At 43.0% G+C, this 22,892-nt stretch overlaps 3 protein-coding genes across 5 annotated transcripts in view; 1 reads left to right on the top strand and 2 right to left on the bottom strand.

Annotated features, from left to right (window-relative positions):
- The window catches only part of nol9 (nucleolar protein 9), a 6,234-nt gene extending 5,521 nt beyond the window's left edge, over positions 1-713 (top strand). Inside the window, exon 13 of the mRNA XM_058050908.2 lies at positions 51-713. Coding sequence (XP_057906891.2) covers positions 51-170 — 120 coding nt within the window. The 3' untranslated portion in view covers positions 171-713. The remainder of the gene's footprint in view (positions 1-50) is intronic.
- A 481-nt stretch (positions 714-1,194) lies between these two features.
- On the bottom strand, positions 1,195-6,739 carry LOC131104113 (small ribosomal subunit protein uS13). Of its 2 annotated transcripts, XM_058050914.2 has the most exons (7): positions 6,431-6,739; positions 6,197-6,310; positions 3,303-3,401; positions 3,141-3,227; positions 1,661-1,762; positions 1,480-1,571; positions 1,195-1,405 (listed from the first exon to the last, which is right to left on the bottom strand). In XM_058050914.2, exons 1-7 carry the CDS (start codon positions 6,722-6,724, stop codon positions 1,330-1,332), a joined length of 864 nt encoding a protein of 287 aa, XP_057906897.2. In that variant the 5' UTR covers positions 6,725-6,739; the 3' UTR covers positions 1,195-1,329. The 2 variants fall into 2 exon arrangements, with proteins under 2 accessions (XP_057906897.2, XP_057906899.2); XM_058050916.2 differs by lacking the exons at positions 6,197-6,310; positions 6,431-6,739 and adding an exon at positions 3,925-4,080.
- A 5,567-nt stretch (positions 6,740-12,306) lies between these two features.
- LOC144901766 (transmembrane and death domain protein 1-like) lies at positions 12,307-22,110 on the bottom strand. 2 transcript variants are annotated; one of them, XM_078796637.1, is made up of 6 exons: positions 22,089-22,110; positions 18,121-18,204; positions 17,794-17,985; positions 16,717-16,836; positions 14,286-14,423; positions 12,307-12,783 (listed from the first exon to the last, which is right to left on the bottom strand). In XM_078796637.1, exons 2-6 carry the CDS (start codon positions 18,197-18,199, stop codon positions 12,551-12,553), a joined length of 762 nt encoding a protein of 253 aa, XP_078652763.1. In that variant the 5' UTR covers positions 18,200-18,204; positions 22,089-22,110; the 3' UTR covers positions 12,307-12,550. The 2 variants fall into 2 exon arrangements, with proteins under 2 accessions (XP_078652763.1, XP_078652764.1); XM_078796638.1 differs by lacking the exon at positions 22,089-22,110 and adding an exon at positions 18,919-19,104.
- Positions 22,111-22,892: the final 782 nt, after the last annotated feature.

Below are 22,892 nucleotides of genomic sequence, written 5' to 3' on the forward strand. Positions count from 1 at the left end.
TGTAATGTAATGCTAGCTGTTACAAACATTTTGTGTCCTTTGTCATTCAGGGAGGTTTTCAGGGCGATCCCCCTTACGTCACTTCCAACTACAGCTTCGACCTGACCGGAGCGGGAAAGCTGCGAGTCTTCAAGGGCCTGCAGAGACCGGGTCACACGGGGACGCACTGACGTTCCCAAGTCTGGATTGTACAGGACTGAGGTTTTGCCTGTTTTGTACAGGCGGTACTCCCTAACTGAAAGTGTCATTAAAAACAGAAACTTTGTTCTCTTCGACGTTTTAAAAACAACTTTGGTTGGTAGGACACATCTAGACTCTAGTACATGTTCCAGGGTGCAGCTATGTTGAGTTGCCACAAGGGGGCATCATGTGTTCAAGTATTACAACACGTTTTTGCTTGTTACGTCATGCTAAGCCCCGCCCCCTCAGCATGTCTCACGTTCTCTTGTCTTTATGTTGTAGGAAAGTTTACATTAGCCATATTAAAGAACATGCCAATAAATTACATTTATTTACTGTTAATATTGTCTTTGAAAAATATGCTGTGGCCGCTTTTTGATTTGTAACTACAAAAGACAAGATGCTGTACATATGATCATTATTCATTATAAATTATATTTGTGTATAAACCTGGCGCGTTAAACACAGGATGACTGAGTTATCCTGTGTAAGTATTACAAGTATTTGTTTTTCATTTGGACTTAAAGAATACCAACATGCTAGCACCTAGCATAATAGCAGTGTGTGTAGGTATATGTGCCTATCTCTGAAAATGCTAAAAATGTTGACGCTGGCATGCTAACACCTAGCATGATAGCGGTAAGTGTCTGAGTTAATTTTCGTTAAAATAAAAAAAATGCTCACGCTGCTATGCTCACGTTAGCAGTGGTAACATGCTTAACCGAACATGATAGTGTCTGATGAAAATGCTAATATGCATGCTATGCCAATTTTTAAATGGGAAAAGGTTCACAATTTGCCGCGATGTTTGCCCGTCACTCAACCATATAAACCCCTCAGGCTTAGACATAAAAATGTGGGACTTATGTTCATTGTGCAAATGAAAGATCCACGTTTTTATCAGCCACAAGAAAAGAGGGTGAGGCCCTTGTTGACATGGATGCCAAAGATACACAACACTAAAGTAGTAGTAATAGTGGAGATGGATCAAAAAAGAGGAATCGCCTCAAACCAAAAATTTTTGAAAAATTATTATTGAATAAAAATCAATTAAATTTCCCATATTCTGTCCAAGTTGCACAAGCATACATCTTCCTATTTACACCAGCACTTTCCCTGAGCCCATGGCAGCTAGGTGATGCTGGGAGTTTACTTCTTCTTGGACACACCCACAGTGCGGCCACGGCGCCCGGTGGTCTTGGTGTGCTGACCACGCACACGCAGGCTGGAAGAGGAGAGACGGGATGTTAAAGATGACCATGTTAGAGACCACAGCCAACGCCTCAGTGCTCGGCTCACCCCCAAAAGTGTCTGAGACCACGATGGGCTCTGATCTTCTTCAGCCTCTCCAGGTCTTCTCTCAGTTTGTTGTCGAGGCCGTTAGCCAGCACCTGGAAGCAGCGCGGGGTCGTCAGTGTGCAATTTCCCAGAACCACCATTTTCTTGCATGTCAACAAGTCAGAAATCAACATTCACCCACCTGACTGAATTTACCGTCCTTGACGTCCTTCTGCCTGTTTAGGAACCAGTCTGGGATTTTGTACTGGCGAGGGTTCTGCATGATGGTGACCACACGCTCCACCTGCAACCAGGACCCACAGCGTGAGGTTACTTTGGGGATCCGTGGGTCAAGAAGGCCGAAGACTAACCTCAGCTTGCTAACAATTTGGTTTGGGCAAGATTTTTCCAACAAAACGCCACCCATGTTGTTGGTGGGTTATTGTACAATACAGCGAGTAGGGCTACATTGAGTCCAGTACCACAATAAACACCAAAGCCAATGACACCACTAGTCATTTAGTCCTAATAAGAAATGAACAAACAAGTCTCTTTTCTATCCAACCTCCACAAGATGGCGGATTCAAATACTGCTCTAATCCATCAGCCACACTGGCAAGCGCTGAGATTTCCTTGTGGCCGCACATCATCGACGGCCAATCAGGAGGGGGCTGCTATTGTGGATGTGGCGCGTTCCAATGGATACACGTCACCGTGTTTAGCCATTTTTTTTAACTTGTTTTCCTTCTTTCATTGCCTTGTTGCTTGGCTCTTCAAACTACCTGCGTCTTTAAACACCCGCTTCCTTCGTCCTCTGCGTGGGTCACAGAAGCGATTCTTCGACGCAGAAAAAAAATCTAATTTTTTTTGTAATCGAGGTACTCAAAATTATTCAAATGATCATTGCAGCCCTGATGGCGTGTAACCAAGTGTTGGATTTGACATCATGTGGTATTAGTAAAGGTCATCACCATACTACCACCATCGCTTGTTTATTGTCCTTCAGGTGATACCTGGTGTACACAACAATCCTTCAGGTGATACCTGGTGTACACAACAATCCTTCAGGTGATACCTGGTGTACACAACAATCCTTCAGGTGATACCTGGTGTACACAACAATCCTTCAGGTGATACCTGGTGTACACAACAATCCTTCAGGTGATACCTGGTGTACACAACAATCCTTCAGGTGATACCTGGTGTACACAACAATCCTTCAGGTGATACCTAGTGTACACAACAATCCTTCAGGTGATACCTAGTGTACACAACAATCCTTCAGGTGATACCTGGTGTACACAACAATCCTTCAGGTGATACCTGGTGTACACAACAATCCTTCAGGTGATACTTGGTGTACACAACAATACAGTACCCTTCAGGTACATCCACTAGTCCAACATCCTGGCCAAGGGAGATGCAATGGTCCTGTCAGATAAGGGTGCTAAATCACCAACTATGGAAGATGTCCACAAGTTGTTGGTGTGAATACATCTACATCTAAGGACATGCGGGCAGTAATGGACTCCAAAGACTACATCTAAGGACATGCGGGCACTTATGGACTCCAAAGACGACTACGTCTAAGGACATGCAGGCACTAATGGACTCCAAAGACTAAGTGTGAGCATGTAAACGCACCACGACGCCACCAAAGATCTTGCAAGCACTCTGCTTACCTCCTCCTCAGTCAGCTCCCCAGCCCTCTTGTTGAGGTCGATGTCCGCCTTCCTCAGGACCACGTGGGCGTACCGCCTGCCGACACCCTGAGACAAGAACAAACAAGAGCTGCACAAACGCACGATAAAACAAGATGGCAAATCCTCAGCTTCTTTGATTACCTTTATGGCAGTAATGGCGAAGGCAATCTTTCTCCTTCCATCAATGTTCGTGTTGAGAACACGCAGAATGTGCTGGAACTTCTCAGGGATGACCAGCGACTGCAGAAATAATATAGAAACAATAATTGGTCTTAGGTGACATGGCAGCAGCCCTCACAAAGAATGGCCAGGTCAAAGTTGTCGGTGTAAAACTGTGACGCTCTTCACGATTATTAGCTGCAAACGGGACGATGAAACATCTGAGCGCACCGTGGACATCACTAACGCTGCTGTGGCTAACGACGCTACATTAGCTTCCACGGTAAGTGGAAGGGTTTATTAGCCAGGCGCTTGTCAAAACAGCACAACGTACAAGTCGGTATGAAAAAGGTGCTTTTGACTCTCGTCACCAAATAAAGACGAACATTGACGACTTGTTACGGGCATCGTCGAGGACCGGCGCCGACTCGAAGACGCCTTTATATATCCATTAATGACCCTTACTTGCCATCAATTCTGCGTTTGAGCGTTCACACACGATGTGCATGTTTTATAAAATGTCTAGAGAAAAGAACTGATACGCGCTTGCGCTAGATAAGGCCAAACATCAATCACATGCCGGGTTGCTGGACATGGTACTCACCATCTTGGACGCTTGTTCAGCACAGAGAGGAAGTCGGCGAGATCTCGCGATCGTTTGACAGTGCCAAGTGCGGAAGTCATTCCAGTACTTTAAAAAACTAATGGCCAAGTTTACTATGTGTGAAACGCCAAATAAGAACATTACCCAAGAGGAACAACTTGTTTGGAATCTAGGGTAAATTATGGCTACATGGACGATTTCCGGTAGAGCTTGACTGTGTGCTTTCAATGTTGGCGTAAAGCCGAAGCGTCGCTGCCCGGCTGTACCACGTGACGGATTCGGGAAACGGTTCAGAATATGCCGCGATGTTTGCCCATCACTCAGCGAAATATGTATCACATGATACGTGGCCTTTATGGACAATAAAACATCCAGTATTTTATACATGCTGTATATTTTCTTACATTTTCTAGATTAATAATTTGGTTATACAATTTTTGTATCCCTGTTTTTGCGCCCCTGCCTGCCAGTGCAGCGCGCTACCAGAGAATGAATGGAGACGGTTTGCTTTGGAGGACACACAAAGAAGCAGCACTTTGTTGAAAGTTGCCAAGCACGTCGTCAAGCACACACCATCGTCATCACACCCGACAGCATCCACGGCTTTCCGCGGAGGAGAAAAGTTGCTCAAGCTCTTTCCATGTTCGCCTCGCAGTGGCGGCTTTTGTAACACCGGAAGTACAGTGCTGTCGCTTGTGCAGCTGTTGCTCACTCGTCTTGTTCCTTCTTGTTTTACTGAAATCATAGCGACTGGTTGTACTTGGCCGACCGTTGGGTGATTGCGTTTGGCATTTAGATTCTTCTCATGACGACAGACATCGCGGGTGTTGTCTCGAAGAGGATTTATTAGTGTTCTCCTCTACCAGCGCTAGCATCACACGGCTATCAGCGGTGATCTTATGTAATATGGCGATAAGCGGGTGATGTCGCCGGCTTAGTTGAGCAGTGTTTCTTCTTGGAAACGTAAACACTCCGTTGAAATCTCCTAAGCTTCGTTTGTTGGACTTTTTCGCGACATGGCCATCAAGAGGATCTATATTCGCATAGCTTATGCTAGCTTTGGTAGCCTGGTTGGGCTTTCTGCTTTCCTGCTGTGGAATATTGTTTATCGTCAGCCTTGGACGGCAGCCATGGGAGGCCTCTCAGGTATGCAAACGTCGATTCATGCTCAGCGTTTTAATTCGAGGCCAACATCGGCCACAGAGCCAACCCAACTTCCCTAAAGGTGCATTTTCAAGGACGTGTGTGTTAAATAGGGCGCAGACGGTGTTGCAATCGCATACACCCTTCAAGATGGAAATGGAATAAAAAAGAGAACAGAATGTCTGTAAATGTCAACAACTGCATGAAAACAATGCTGCAAGAGGACAACTTTCATTCTGTCCTGTAGCTACAATAATGGCTTCCATCTAATAAACGCCCAACCGATTATTTAGCAGTTGGATTAAAAATATATATATAACAGCTGTATTTTATTACAAATACTTTAGTACAAAAGGCCCCAGTAAACATCTTATCCAGAATTATTTGATGGTAAAAATAGTAAAGGCCCTTCCCTTAATAAATGGTGTGCCCATACTCAAATCTGTTGACATTTAATAATAATAAAACCACAAAAACTAATCAAAATAATTATTACACATTAAAAAATGTTTTTACTTATCTTCTATGTGAATAAAGGCCTCCTCCATAGAAAATGCCCTATCCCCAATAGAGGGTGTAATGCACTTTTTAATGTGATGTAGACTCATTATCATTATTAGAAACAATATTTTGTACTTCTGTATTTGACTCATCTTGTATGCTGATAAAGGCCCCTGCCTAGTGCACGCCTTACCCCCAATAAACGTTGTAATGCAGTTTAAAATGTGATGTGCTTTTGTGGTGGCTGTGTATTAAACAATGCCAACCTGTTGTTGACAGCCGCCACTTCAATTTTACACATTTTATTTCCCTAATAAACAGCATAAAGTGCTTTTAAATGTTATGTGAACTAAAATGTACAATGTCAACTAGTATTAGTGTATTTTACTTCCTTTCTATGTAAATAAAGGCCTCCTGCATAATAAATACCTCACCCATAATAAATGGTATAATGCAGTTTTAAATGTGAGGTTGATTATTATTTTCACAAAGGCTTTCTGTACTTGTGTATTTCACTTAATTTAAATGTAAATAAAGGCCTACTCTATAGTGAATGCCTTACCCCTAAAACTAGGTGTTGTTTGGGTGTTTGCCAGGCGTGTTGGCGCTGTGGGCGCTGGTCACCCACCTCATGTACCTTCAGGACTACTGGCGGACGTGGCTCAAAGGCCTCAAGCTCTTCATGGGCGTGGGCGGGATTTTCAGCGTGCTCGCCGTCATGGCCTTCGTCGCCTTCCTGACGCTGGCCATCACACAGAAGCAAAGTAAGCCACACCCCTCCTTAACATTTGCCGCCACCCTGTTGTGGATGTCAATTCTTATTTTGTGTGCCGCAGCCGTGAGCGACCCGAGGAGTCTGTACCTGTCCTGCGTGTGGAGCTTCATGACCCTCAAGTGGTCCTGCCTCTTGGTCTTGTACGCGCACCGGTACCGCCAGGAGTTCGCCGACATCAGCATCCTCAGCGACTTCTAGCCACGCCTCCCAGATGTTGATGAATGCCAGGGTGCCGTGGAAACCTAGGGAGGACACGAAGTAGTCGGCGGGAGGTGCTCTCGCTTCACTCGTACTTTCACTCACCTCAGCCCCTTTCACACAGTCCTTTCCCCCCGTGTCGCTGTTCAGTGTGAACAGCAAGACAACCTGGCTATTTTCCATAGTATCAGAGCTGTAACAGAGGAGGGACGACGCCTGTGTGAAAGGGCATGCCGCAATGAAAACACGGTGGTGGCATCATGACGTTATCTCCTGTGTGCTTTAGCTGGGTTCTGTGTGAAATGCAAAGGCAGACAACTGCCGGCCGGAACTCCTGTTAGGATGCACCAAATTTGTGGGATTTTTGTGTGCGATGAGAGTGCATGACCAGCAGGGGGAGCCCTGCCCTCACATTCCACTTGGACTAAGACCTCATGAAGGGACTTGGACGTTGACGCCATCGTTTGCACTCCACTTCTACGATGAGTTTTCAAAAGTGATTTATCTGCTATTTATATGACTGCTTCTTAGTAAATATTTAAAATGAGAAAAGATGAAGGATGTCCGCTAGTGTACAGTACAGACACTACTTCCTAATTCCATGTACAATATTTGTCGTCTCTCACAATATCAATAAAGTGATTCAGCTCCCCTACAAGTCGCGTGTGGTCAGTATTTCAGTAGTATTTACAGATACTGCTGATTTACTCCCATAGTACCCAGGCTGTGGTAACCCAATTACGTTACTGTAGTTACTGTATAACAAAATAAGATTGCTGGGATCATTTACTGGCTATTCTGTCATTTTTTCATTCTACTACATACACATAAATCATGTAATTTATATTGTAATTTTAATTTGATATCTTTATAAATTTTAGATATTTAATAAAATATTTAAAATATATATCCATCCATTTTTCTTTACTGCCTATCCTCACAAGGGTTGCGGGTTAATAGAAAGTTATATAAAATATAAAATCTATTTTTTTAAAAAGTATTTTTTCATACATAAAATGTTTGAAAGGGCAGCACGGCGGTCTAGTGGTTAGTGCGCAGACCTCACAGCTAGGAGACCAGGGAATGGTTGTTTGTCTATATGTGCCCTGTGATTGGCTGGCGATCAGTCCAGGGTGTACCGCCTCTCGCCCGAAGACAGCTGGGATAGGCTCCAGCACCCCCCGCGACCCTCGTGAGGAAAAAGCGGTAGAAAATGAATGAAAATGTTTGAAATATCAGCTTTTTCTTTGGCCAATTTTATGATTGTCCTTCACAAGCAAAAGTACAAAATGTATATTTGAAAAGTGCCAGATTTGACGTTCAGTTGTACGGCAAGTTTTACGCTCCCCTTCCGTAAGCGAGTCCCATCATGCAACATCAACAGGCAAGTTGTTTCATGTAGTGCTAACTTCCTTTTGAGAATGGTACTTTGCATTCAGGTCACGCTACACATGGCGCCTTGTGTCTTTGATGCGGCGGCTTAGCTGAGCGTATGGCAGTCCATGGTATCCCATGATGGCCTCCATGCTCTTGGGACCAGTTCTATCCAGGATTTGTGTGTGTAGTACACGATCATGCCATGCTGGAGACATTTGATGTGAAGGTTGTGAAGGTTCTCTGGGTGTTGGACGTGGCAGCGATGCGCGGTCCAAGCTTCACAGCCACAGGCTAGTGTAGACTAGTGTAGACGGCCATCTTGGTGTGTAGGCCGAGGTTACCATGGGGGCTGAATAGGGCTGGGACGACGTCGACGAAAAAAATACATCGCTCTCTCGTCTGCACATGTCCTACGAACATACACAATGCCTTTTTTCCCACGATTAACTGATGCTTTAATTATCACTTTTAGCAATGAGATTCGAGTTCCGCATTCAGCGACACGCCTGCTGGTTGGCTGCTATTTTTCCAAACGCTAATGACATGGTATCACGGGGTATCTGCTTGTGGAGTCACGGCAGCATGTCATTATCCTCTTTCACGTGGACCAGCCCGGACAATACTATTAATATTATGTCTCCGCCTAACCCTCGCATCATGGTGCGTACGTCCGCATGAGCGCCGTTTGACATTGATCGAGCGGTTGGCGCTTTGCGTATGCATTTCATGGTGGGAGGGGGTTAAGCTAGCACATAAATCTCGATCGTGCCGTGTCAGCACAGTGGCTTTGCCGACCTGACGACTGCGAGTATTAATTCATGTTGCCTCGTCCCGCTAGGTCAAGGGTAATTAACGCTGTCGACGGAGGAGCAGTTTTACGATCAACTGTGGCTTAAAAGTATTGAGTCTATTCAATAAGCAATAAAACACGCACTTTAAGTTTGTCAAAGGTTCTAAATCGTAGTGAATGTTTACCAACACCCACTAATACATCATATTCCATGTTTACTTAAAGGTGACTTTGGCAAAGAGCAACGCTTGAGTTCATTTTAAAAGTGTACGCTAAGTTTGAGCGCTAACTTTTCTTCCATGTTTAACAGAAGAGCTAAATTGTATTCAGTGTCCTTTACATCATGCCATGTATCTGCAATTAGACACAAATAGACACACATTTCTTTTCTATTTTCATGGGTAGTCAACATCGGTATTCGACAGGAAGGGCATCCGGAATTTAAAGGCTCAAGCCAAAAATCAGTATGCTGATAAAAAAGATCAGCTGTGGCGACCCAGTAATCAGAAAAAGACAAAAGAAAAACAAACAAACAGTAACATATATAAACACTTTACATCCTGTTTGGTGGTAACACCATGCTAATATTAGCATAGTAGCTTTTTTACTCGTTTTCATGGGTAGACAATTATATGAACACTTAGCATTGGCAAGTTAGCATGTTGGCATGAGTAGCATGCTGACATTAGCATTGTAGCAATTTTAGCCATTTTCATAGGTAGACATTACTGTTAGGTGTTAGCATGCTAATGTTAACATGTTAGCATTGGTAGCAAATTAACATGAGCATACTAGCATTTTTCTATGATTTCCATGAATATGAACATTCAATCAATTCCACCCTCAGCCATCTCTGTGTGGAGTTTGCATGTTCTTCCCGTGCATGCGTGGGTTTTCTCCAGGTACTCCGGTTTCCTCCCACATTCCAAAAACATGCTAGGTTAATTGGCCACTCCAAATTGTCCATAGGTATGAATGTGAGTGTGAATGGCATATAATAGCATCCTAACAATGTCTACCTGTGAAAATGGCTAAAATTGCTACAATGCTAATGTTATGTGCCCAGGGTGTACCCCGCCTCTCGCCTGAAGACAGCTGGGATAGGCTCCAGCACCCCGGCGACCATCGTGAGGATAAGTGGTAGAAAATGAATGAACATAAGCATGCTAGCATTTTTAGCATTTTCAGAGGTGGGCCCTTATATAAACACTTAGCGCTATCCCTTCCATGGGATGTTTTCATTGTCAAGAATCTAAGTCTGTTGACCAAATAAATGTAGGACTATGTCCCAATATGGGGGGAACAATGGCCCTTGGTGCAGCTCTGCATCACATGTACGTATATAGTGTATTCATGTGAATTATTATTAAAACTATTTAGCATTTCAACACATTTTAGCCCCAAAGACCAATAGTGTTTTATGGCATATGTATTGTTTTCCAATAAAATGATCACCACCAGCCATGACCACTGGATGGCACTGTGGCTTTATTTGAACAAGTCTGGTTTTTGAAGAAGCTCTGCCCATCAAGGAAATCATAAAAGACAAAATCGAGAAAGCTGCAACTGAGGATATTTTTAAGGCAAAGTGTTGTGATCTATTTCTCTGTGATCTATATTATATAGTGAGCTAAGTCGAAGTGATGGCTGAGCTGGGAAGCGCTGCTGATGCATGAAAATGGAAATGGAAAAGGGGTTGTCAGTGTTGGCGCCGGATTAAAAGCCTTTTGGTGGCGCTAAGCACCCCTCCGAGGCCGACGCCGCAGAGCGTGTCCGGACAAAACACCTGACTGCTTAGGTGACAGGAGACAGATCTGTGCTGTTAAATAACCCCAAAGAAATAAATCACAAATCTACAAAAAAAGGTGCTCTACATGAGAATGGACAGGGGCTGAGGAGCGTGCCATGTAAATGTCAATCTGGTGTCAGGTTCCTACTCCTCATGCATGACATGGCCGACTGCCGGGTCTTTGCATGACAATGGGGCCGCCTCTCGTGGCGCGCTGCCTCCTTAATGAGGCGTCTGAAAGGACAGCGGCGGCTCACCGGTGTGTGAAAATGCTGGCTGTTCTCGCCCATTTCCAAAGTCAGCTATTTTTGCTTTTCATTATCCTCCCGACAGCTGATCCCTGCTGGTCGCAGGAGGTGGAAACAAAGCACCGTGATGATGACCTGGGAGTCGGCGACTCGCAGTCCCCCAGGGGAAGACACCAGTGGTGCTTCTCCTTTTCTTTAGCCTGTACACGCAACTTAGGGTGGGAGCGTCTGAGCTCCACTGCACCAACGAGGCCTCTAACAAAGGGCGTCCGAAAATGAGTACTCCTCCTCGGTCAGGTGAGGTTTCTCCCGGCTTCTCGTGAGCTACATAGCACCAGCGGTGCTAGTTTCACACCCAAGTCAGGGGCATCTAGCCAGTAGATCATGAGCTGCCAGTCGCTCGTAAACACTTTTCAATTAGCTCTCCGAAGACTATTCATTTATTATCAACCCCTATACCTACTATATTAAAAAGCAGGGTTCGTTCATACAGTAGCACTTTGGGAATGTGACCAATCAGAGGAGTGGGCGTGGCTGGAGGTGGGCCGTGGGGGGAATAAATTAAAACAGACTGTTTTGCTTTAAAAATAATATAATTGTAAGGGCGGCACGGCGGTTTAGTGGTTAGCGCGCAGACCTCACAGCTAGGGGACCAGGGTTCAATTCCCACCCTCGGCCATCTCTGTGTGGAGTTTGCATGTTCTCCCCGTGCATGCGTGGGTTTTCTCTGGGTACTCTGGTTTCCTCCCACATTCCAAAAACATGCTAGGTTAATTGGTGACTCCAAATTGTCCATAGGTATGAATGTGAGTGTGAATGGTTGTTTGTCTATATGTGCCCTGTGATTAGCTGTCCAGGGTGTACCCCGCCTCTCGCCCGAAGACAGCTGGGATAGGCTCCAGCACCCCCCGCGACCCTCGTGAGGAAAAAGCGGTAGAAAATGAATGAATGAATGAATAATATAATTGTTTTTTCTTGGAATATTTCAACACTACGCTAAAGATGTTATGTTCCCTGATACTATTACGTTTATTTAATTTTTTATATAGACTCTTTGTTAATATTTGTGAATATTAACATTGTGAATATTTGGACTGTTTTCTACATTTCTGCTGGGTTTTTCCAACGATTTCAATTTTCTTTTTATTTTGACTTTATTTCCATAATAATATAAGTTGTCCTAAACTTCAAGAACATATTTTGTGGAATATTTTCCCTCTGTGCTATAGCAAGGAAAAATAGGATAAACAGGATAAACAGGAAAAATAACATGATTTTATTACAATAATTTGATGTTATTTTTTGTAATAAAATAACATGATTTTATTACAATAATTTGATGTTATTTTTCCTCATATTGCATTAGTTTCCGAAAATTACGGCTTTTTATTGTTACATTACACTTTTTTTTCTTTTAATGTGTTGACTTTTTTATAAAATGAAGCTGATTTTCCTATATTTTGGTTTTCTTATTAAATCGCATTTTAGACTGTGCCACGGGATGACACTGTGGACAACCCTGCACTACAATCACCAACCATCTGTGGCGTCACGGCCGTTGTTCTATTTTAGGACCTTGTTGTATCAGAGTTATCTGCTGGCGAAGCGGTAAGCTGGCCACCTAATTAGTTGCCCCGCCACACCAGATGGGCGCACCGCCGTCATCCACATCGCACCGGAACACCGGAACAACCTTTGGCACCAGGGTCTCCTTCCAGTGCATTTGTCACCCCCACCAAGTCACCCACCAGTACGTCAGACCTCTTACTTCCTCGCAGAGCTGCTCTATTGCGTCTTTTTTCTGACTAGTTTTCCACCAGGACCTCACGGACCACCCAGGGTCGACGGGCGGTCCGGTTCCATTTGGTGATGCGCAAGATGGCCGAGAGGGTGGAGATGGCGGCCAGCAAGGTGCCCCAAAAGCCCAGCAGGATGCCATACAGCAGAGGTAGCGCCACGTCCAAGGGACTCTTGGTGTAGGCCGGGACGGGGGGCCGTAGCACGATGAGGTCCAGGTCTCGCCACGTCAGGTCGGACACTAACACACACGCAGGAGACATCTTTAGATAAGCTTGTTAAAAATAGCTTCTAACGGACCAGGTGATGATAGCATTCTTTTATTTTGGGGCCGTCCTGGGGAATCTGGCCGGGTGAGTGAAGTAATGAGTTGGGAGGCTGCCCACAGCCACCAAATCTAATCTGGCATCTTCTCTAAACACTTAATAGGATTTGGGGTTGAGTGAAACATTCTGCCATTTGTCATTCATCCGAGGGGGATAACCACCACTGGTGTCACTTCATAGCATCGCCGCCTGCACGCTCGGATGCGCCCTGCTGCCATTAGGCAATTTTACACCACAATGCAACAAATTAAAGCCACTTTTATCAGCCTTTAATGATCGGCGTGTCTGGCTCACTGTACTGGACTGAGAAACAGCGTGAAAAAGGAGGCAGCAAAAACTGGTCTCTGTCTGACTGTTTTTGCTGTTCGATTCTATTTGTTCTGTTTATTCTATCTATCTATTCTATTTATTCTGACGTAATGTTCCAAAAATGCACCCATCCATCCGTTTTCTATGCTGCTTATCCTCACTAAGGTCACAGCGGTATGCTGGAGCCTATCCCAGCTGAGTTGGGCCGAGAGGCGGGGTCGACCCCAGACTGGTCGCCAGCCGATCGCAGGGCTTTCCCCCAAAACTATTTTATTTCTTGTTTCTCATAATATTTTGACTTATTAGTATCTTTTATGTTCCCACTTTAGCTGATATTAATATGACGTGATGTGTGTCAATATGTTGCTTTGCCTAAAACACAAAGATAGGTCTGCTTTCAGGGATGACTAAGGAAAGGAATAAATCCATCCATCCATTTTCTATACCGCTTATCCTCATTAGGGTCGCGGGGGTATGCTGGCCCCTATACCAGCTGAGTTGGGGGGAGAGGCATAGTACACCCTGGACTGCTGAAATTCATATTCATTCATTCATCCATTTTCTACTGCTTTAACTCACGAGGGTTGCAGGGGGTGCTGGAGCCTATCCCAGCTGTCTTTGGGCGAGAGGTGGGGTACACTGTGGACTGGTGGCCAGCCAATCACAGGGCACATATAGACAAACAACCATTCACACTCACATTCATACCTATGGACAATTTGGAGTGGCCAATTAACCTAGCATGTTTTTGGAATGTGGGAGGAAACCGGAGTACCCGGAGAAAACCCAGGCATGCACGGGGAGAACATGCAAACCCCACACAGAGAGATGGCCGAGGGTGGAATTGAACCCTGGTCTCCTAGCTGTGATGTCTGCGCGCGAACCACTCAATCACCGTGCCGCCTGAAATTCATATTCACATAAACAAAAAAATGATTAACCGAATGCCAAAACAAAAGCTCCATAAATCCAAAATAAAAGCTTGCATCCAGTCTTGCTACACCCTTCTAAGGGTCAACTGAGCAGGTGAATCATTGTTACATCATCAAGAAAGCCTAGCTATTTTTTTCATCTGGTGGCTGGAGTGGGACACTGCAATATGGCTCACCTCTTTTCTTCTTTCTCTTCTTGCCTTTTGGGTTTTTTCGCATCTGCTGGGACTTTAGAGAGCTGACAAACTGGTGGTAGCCTTCAACATAGCGCTCCAAGTTCAAGATTTTGTCCTGGTTGATGTTCTTGCCCACCTCTGGGGGAAAACCACTCGGTTAAAGTTGCAACAAGTCTTGCGTTTCTGGCTAAATGAGCATGCAGCCATGCATTGTGCATCCATGCAGCGTTTTTTTAAATGTTTTTTAACACCCCCCCATGCCTTGTCTTGTCAACCCCCCTCTCAAGCTGATGAAAGGAGCAGATGGTTTCCTTGGGAGCTGGTGTCATCTCTGTCATATCGTTTACACCTTCGTCTGCACACGTCGGACAGGCGACGTGAGCCAGGAACTGCGAAAAAATCCGCCTCTTTAGAAGCTCCCATTACAGAGCAAAGACGTAATTACTGTACACACCGCTGTTTAACATCTTCAAGGAGACATTCTTGACCGGCATAAAGCACATTTCAAGATAAATAAATACAACCCAGATGACGCTCTGGTGCGCAGGGACGTGCTGCCCCCTCCTGAGGTTTGCTGTCAAGAGCGCTGTGTGGTACAAACAAAGGCAGCTCCTTTATTTGAAGCACTATTACATCAGTCGGCCCGTCGTAAAAGCAATTTAAAAGGGAAATTATCAAAGCGGCCGAGGCAAAGCACTCGTGGATAACGAAAGGCCTGGCGCCAAAGGCAATGTTTCATGGCGCCTACCGGAAAGCAGCCAAACAGTGGCGGAACTGGTGGTGGAACTGGTGGGGGTGGGTCCGAGGGGTGGATTCCTTTCATAACTGTCGCCAAAATTGAAACTGTTGTTGGAATTCACAGGATGCATTTTGGCCCAATAAAAAAACAACCGCAAGCCACAAACGGCCCCCAGGCTGGTCTTTGGCCACCACTGCGCTCAACTTAATTTGTTGGACTCACAGACATACTAACATACTAACCACTGAAAGAGTCCACACACAGCCATCATTGTCTGAAGAGATGGCAACACAAAGGGAGCAGCGAGATAATTGTGTCTCATCTACAGTCAAGCATGGTGATAGAAGCTTCATGGTGTGTCAGGATGCACAAGTGCTGCTGGAACTGGGGAGCTGTGGTTCACTCGGGGAGTTGAATTCGATCATGGAGCAGAAAAAGGGCCCCATTGGCAGTTTTTATGACTATAACTGACTAAGGAGCATACACATTGGACTTTAAGAGTAATCTGTGTATAGCTTGAATAGCAGAACAGATGTATTAGCCACTGAAAATGAGTCAAATTGCCATTATTGTGTAAATAACTGACAACATAAGTTAGTACACTTCACTACAAACATGTTCAACATGTCTGTCATGTTTCCTCTTAATGTACCACAGTGCAGACAGCACTCGTGCATCCCCAGACTGACAAAGTACTATACTTCTACCACCATGCTGTAAAAGACAACTGCCTTGTGTCGACACTATAGAAGTCAAAGCAAACATGGGTGGACTTCATAGAGTAGTCAGTGCCCAGCGTGTGTAGCGGTAGTAGCGAGTAGCTAGATACTATATACAGATGCTATATACGGCCAAGTTTGGTGGTGGTAGTGCCACCATCTGTGGGGCTTCCTGATAGGGACACCAAACACACTTTGGTCATATATTCTTATATTTTGGTCATACTTCTTTTGTGAATGGCAACTACAATTCATGTTTCCCCCACAATGAACCATGGCTGCCCTAGTCCCGGCAGCACTCGTGCAGCCCTTTTAAGATGACCATAGGCAAGAAAGAACTATCGCGCTACACTCTTGTGTTAGAATTCATGTTTCCCTCCTCAGTGAACCATGGCTCTCAGCAGTCCCAGCAGTACTTATGCAGCCCCTGCAAGCAGACTGTAAGCAAAACAGAACTATCATGCTACTCTCTTGTATAGGAATTCATGTTTCGCCCTCAGTGAACCACAGCTCCCGCAGTCCCAGCAGGACTGTGCAGCCAATATAAGTTGACTGTCATCCCAGGAGCACTCATGCAGCCTCTGTAAGATGACTGTTGGCAAGACAGAACTATCATGCTACTCTCTTGTGTTGGAATTCATGTCCCTCTCTGACCCCCAGTGAATAGACAATAATGGCTGTGTTGACCCATTTATAGTGGATAGTATATATATATATATATATATATATATATACATACATATATAGTATATACACATACCAGTGTACCAGCTGTACACTGACCACTCTAAAGTACTTTCAAGTTGATTTTCTTTAGCATAATCATAGTAATAATACATTTAATTTGTGTAGCGCTTTTCAAGGTACAGTCAGATAAAAACAATATAAAGCTAAATAACAAACAGAGCAGAAAGGCACAGGAGATACATATATACCGTCATTAAAATGCTACTGTAGATCAAGTAAAACTTACCGAGGGCAATGTCTGGTCTGCCGATGTGATGCAAGGCCCGAGAGAGGCGGTCGTAGTACATCTGCGAACCGTACTTCTCCAGCCAGGCTGTCAGGTCTGCCCGGCACTGAGCTTCGCCGTCTGGTAGAGCACAAACCACAAGGCGGTTAATCGGTTCCAGACCCGACGGCAAGGATTTTTCACGAAGTAGGATTCCTTATTTATAAAGGGAATATTTTCATACATAGAAAACCTCTTTACGACCTTCTAAATACATTTTAACATAATTAGAACCCTGTAGACATGAAATAACACCCCTATCCTCCTCCTGTTAGAGTAAATAAGCTTGTGTGTGTTGCTATTAATATGTAGAAGCTGGGAAGATGAGTGGGAGGCAGACACAAAGTGACGTTGGTGTTCAGAGTTGAGTTTTAGGTTTTGTTTTAGGGATTGTTGTGCCTGTTGTGAAATCATTCAAACCTGCAATAAAAGCCTGTTGTTCCGGTGATCAAGTCTGGTGCTTGCGTGTCTCCACCAACATTCCAGTAAGATTACTGACACCTCGTGAGCAGGGTAGAATACTACATATCACAATGTCTTTGAATGCGTCTTTTGAATGCCTTATGTTTGTATTTCAGTTCATTTTGCCATTTATATGCTTGAAAATGATTAATGTAGGCAAAAACATTTATAATTTGCTTAAATACGAATTTGTTGGCTACTAATAGACCGTAAACAAACAGAAAAACAGCACTATTTATTAATGAATATATTTTTGGAGAAAGTGTGAAGGTGTAAAACTGAAAGTTGAGGGTTTACTGTATAGGCCTTTTGGATCTGTTTTACTATTACCACTGCTTAACATCTTTTTACACTTGAAATGTTAACAACTGGAGATGTGTGAGCCCTGCGACTCAACTCTTTTTGTCACTAAAAACTGAAGCCTATAAATGTCGACACTGAGGAATACCTGGGTGCAAACCACATTACATTTAAGTAGAAAATGGGCTTAATTTCTTTCTACACATATTCACAAAAACAGATTATACCTATTTCCAATGCGCAAAGGTGAGATGCATGAAGAGACCAGGTGCCGACCTTCAAGTGAGGTGGTGTCTCTCTTGGCGCGAGGCTTGGCGGGGAGCGGATTGTTTTCCAGTGAGAGGCGTTCGACGTGCTGAAAAACGTTTTCCTCGGGATTGGAGAGGGCGACCAGGAGATCGTTGCACTCGGATGGCGTCAGCAGCTCCACCAAGCGCTCCAGCTGGTGGACGCCGATGTCTTCCGCCACTGCGGAGCCACGTCATTTGACAACATTAATTCAGACCGTCTGGAAGGCGTTGAAAGCGCCATCAGCAAGCAAACGTATTTTGGTTTCAGTTTCGCCTCTCATTAGCATGCGAGCTTGCTGACACCTGCTCTCACCTGTGTCCTCTTCATCCTCCTTCAGCGGCAAACTTGGACCCACAAGGAGCAGCAAGAACACCAATTCCCATACTGGCATGTCAACTGCAGCAGTAAAAACAAATGTGAAAGTATCACTGTACACCTTGCTGCCTCTCATTAAAATGACTGCAATACTCACTGAGAAATGAAGAGGGAAACCCCCTAAATGTGACATTTATTAAATAAAATTAATGTAATGAGTTTACTGAAATCAGAAATCAGCTACTTGTACTATTGTGGTAAAAAACTATTGTATACTGTTTTATTAATTATGTATTCATACAATTTTAAAAGGACAAGTTCTATTATTTTTATATCTGAATTAAAAAATATATTATCTTAAATATGTTTGTGTAGAAAGGTCACTTGAATACTGTATGATAAATCATTTTTTAAATTCTTATCTTTTATATAGTCTAGGGAAAAATATTAGTAATGAAATGGAATGTTATTAAATGTAACCTCAATTTAAATAATGGTCTCAGTTTTCATATTATTCAATACATTATTTTTTTAAAGGTATTTTTAAATCTTATATAGCAATGAAATCGGATATAATTCAATGTATCCTCAATTTTAATAAATAATCATTTTAATTGTTTTATAGATTTGATACAGTAACACACAAAAAGTAATAATAAACGAATTGATAAATACTAATGAATGTACTACAATAAATTGTAAAAAAAAAACATACATGTTAGGTGAAATATTAATAATGTGGATAATAATAAAGTGGACTAAAATGGAAGCAACAGCTTTTTAAAGACCCTTTACTTGTCAACCGCCACTCATCGATCACATCTGGGCTCGACTCTTTGACCTGACCAGTTAGTAGCTTCACCTGTACCGTCCTTCCAGGTCAACATTAAATGTCACTCTGGTGAAATAGGTTAAAAAAAACACATTAATACATTAAGTTTTTATGACAATCATCGTACATGCTACATAAGCACAACACATATCGGATAGTTTATCATAGCCGCATATTAGCTTTAGCCTATTAGCTGACGGGCTACAAGGTAAACTGGCTAATGGTGTACGTGAGCGGGCGTTTAACAGCATTACGATGTGTTTTGACTTTTATTTTCAGTTTTCGTTTGACTTAATTCAACTACCAGTCCTCCACTACCACCCAACTATGCGTTCAAGTACCTACCACAAAGTGTCGCCAAAGCCCCACAACTTCTTGTGTACCTGACGCGTAACCTCCCTGCTAGCCAAACAAAGTGGAGCTACGTCATGAGAGCTGAGCGATGACGTCAAAATGATGTTTGACAGCAGCCAAATGTCGTTTAAAAAGTCCATAACGTATAAAGTTCATGTTTTATTACCTCGTTGTCGCTATTTGTTTTGTGGTATTATTATTATAAAGCCCCGTTTTGAGTCACCTGCTGCGTCATTGCTTTTTGTTTTCAAGTATAGGGTGGGCGGGTCGATACACATATTGTATATTATATGCTATATATGTATATATGCTATATATATCTATACATCTATATATATACATATTCTGTTTGTATTCAGAAATATGTGTTTTGTTATTATATTTTGCTATTATGAGTATGATTAACAAATTAAACACTGCCTGTATTTACTTGGTATTGGGTCGATACCCGGAGTGCATGATCCCCAGTTAGCATGTGAAGCATGGAGTACCTTACAGCAATATTGATAACCTTTTTGGTCAAATACGGCTGGCGCTGTAATACAACTGAATTAGATTCACATCATTCAAACATTTTAGTGTCTAAAATTAATAATTCATGCCATGTTGGGGGTGCCAAGATCAAATGGAGGTAAAATTGATTACGAGGGTGGCTGCACGCCGGACGAGTGGTTAGCGCGCAAGCCTCACAGCTAGGAGACCCGAGTTTAATTCCATCCTCGGCCATCTCTGTGTGGAGTTTGTATGTTCTCCCCGTGCATGCGTGGCTTTTCACCGGGTATTCCGGTTTCCTCCCACATTCCAAAAACATGCTAGGTTAATTGGCCACTCCAAATTGTCCATAGGTATGAATGTGAGTGTGAATGGTTGTTTGTCTATATGTGCTCTGTGATTGGCTGGCCACCAGTCCAGGGTGGACCCCGCCTCTCGCCCCAAGACAGCTGGGATAGGTTCCAGCACCCCCGCAACCCTCGTGAGGATAAGCGGTAGAAAATGAATGAATGAATGAATAACAATGTTTGGATATTTTAATCATAAGAAGGGTCATTTCCAAACAAAGTTTTTTTTGTTTTTGTTTTGTTCAGTTGTTGTGTTGTGTTATCATTGAGTCAATGACAAAAAGCAGTACAATAAGAAATCAGAATGGGGGCAAATACTTCTTTCACACCGCTGTACGAAAGTGTTACAGCGTAGCTCTGTTGACAAATGACGGATGACACCAATTTCAGCTGATCTTCAAAAGAACCATTAATATTCACATCTGCAGGGCTCAGGTAGCTGGGGGTGAAAGGTCAGGTGACCACCTGTTCTTTTTGACACATCATGTTAAAATGTTGCCCTGCCCGACTGAGTGAAGGAGGTCGAAGGTGGCATCCATACATTCCCTTTCACGCTCCACTACCCCCACGTAACAATATTGTCATCATTTGTGTTTGTTGGAGGGGAGAACCTAAAACAACTAACTTCAAGCCACACATTTCAACATATGCTAAAGCAGAAACCATATCAATATACTGTATCAGTATATCTCAAAGCGTTATCATGAAACAGTCTATGACAACAGTTTATGACAAGGATAATATTGTCTACTTATGTATGCCAATGAAAAATAGAAATAGAAAATCCAATTAGCATACAAAATCATTATAAATGCATTGACGACAATGACATCAGTCATTTTTTAAATATATTAATCACTTTGAAATAATGCAAATAACATTTTCTATGGTGAAAAATATATCATGCTGATGATTTTTGAAATGTATTTTATTTCCATAGAAAATGTAATTAGAATTGCAGTAAATAAATACATAAAATAATTACTATGATCCTTATCAATATGATAGTGAGCTTTTTTTTTTTTTTACTGATGGAGCAACAATCACAACAAGGATAGTGATGTTTAAAAATGGAATATGCAATAAAATAAATGCTAATTAAATAAATAAATAACATGACTTATATACACATGACAATATTATGAGTGATTTATTAATTTCAGTTTTTTTGCTATAACGATAAAATGTGAATTAAATATATTAAGTTATTTGTCATAATAAAAGGATAATAGTGTGTTTTATTTACTGTAGTGAAACAATGCAAATTACAAATGCAAGTTCATTCATGTAGCCCATTTCATACACCAGATAACATGGAATAAAAGCAGTAAAGGTATGATTTAAAATCATTTAAAAGAAGATGCGATACAGTTAAAAAAAAAAAAGTTTTTATCTGTTTTGAATTTGACATCCAAGAAGCAAAGTTGATGACTAAACTGCAGAATGTTGGTCATCACATCCTAACCATGTTTCGGGCCTGTAGTATGGTGTCGACCCTCCATGTCTCGTACACTTCACACCACTGAAATCTGGTTAGGAACAGATTACAGACTCCGGTGGAATGAAGGATAGAATACATGGCATGTTCCTGCAGGAGAGAGCCACGTTCTCATTTGAAGCGTCTTCTTGCAACATGGCTGAAGCCATTAGGTTGTGCAGGCAGCAGGCACCGGAGGATGGAGATGGTAGCTGGCAATGAGATCCTTTCTTGTGTTTTGCAGCCTGAGCAAGACCAGGCCCGCCCTTTGCTATGGCTGCAGGGCATCTGGCTCCATGTCCAAGTAAAGATTTGCAACCAGACACCGCCCAGAACCCCTTACCTGTGCATCCACATTCAGCATTTCACCCAGTTGAGAGCACAAATGAGTTTCCATTAAACTTGTAGGCAGTGCTCTGCATAAAAGGGGAATATCTTTCTTGGCTGAAATAGCATAACTCACCTTGTCGCTCCCCTACAAATGCTTCAAAATCATGCAAAAAGCTTCAAAGTCTTCCTGAGTGTCTGCAGGCAGGAGCAACACCACAGCGCTATCAGTCTTTCCCTACCTGGCTCAGGTATACACTGGTTTAGAAGGCAGAGCCGACCAATGGGATTCCAGCACCCGAGGGAGGCCGCCCACTCTATTCCCAAGCGTAAAAAAGCAACCACACCCCAGCCGTGCAGCCACGGATGGACAAGTGGATAATCAGCAGCCATAGCAGTGAAATCCTCCACTTTTACGGCTTCCAGTCGTCAGCTACAGACACAAACAGACGTTTTTTTTCCACTTCACAGACTTTGCAGGATGACTCCCAGGGAAGACAAAATGAAATAAAGGGAGTTTCATGTAATATTCATCTCGTAATAAAAACTCTGTGTTCCTTATTTGATGATGAACCCCTCCTCCCCCATTTAAATTTGCTCATCTTTAGTAAAATCCCATCAAAAGGCGCGCCTCAAGAGGACCCTCCAAGCCATTTTCATTAAAAACAAACATCTGAAAGATAATTGCGACCGTACAGAGGGGTATTACCACTGCAGACAAGAAAAATATTATAGATTACAAGAATAAGTTGCAATGCTGAAAACTTCCAAGGCAAAAGTCATAATGTGAGCCGCTGATAGTACCAATACTACAAGAAAAAGTAGTAATATTATGATAAGGAAGTTGTAATGTAAGAAAGAAAACGTGATGCCACAAGAACATAACATAACTTTTCCTCACTCTTGGAGAAAATGTTGTAAAACTTAGTAGAGCAAGTCT

Source organism: Doryrhamphus excisus, linkage group LG15 (assembly GCF_037039965.1).
Source record: "Doryrhamphus excisus strain RoL-2023G ecotype Guam linkage group LG15, RoL_Dexc_Guam_v1.1, whole genome shotgun sequence".
Lineage (NCBI taxonomy): Eukaryota > Metazoa > Chordata > Actinopteri > Syngnathiformes > Syngnathidae > Doryrhamphus > Doryrhamphus excisus.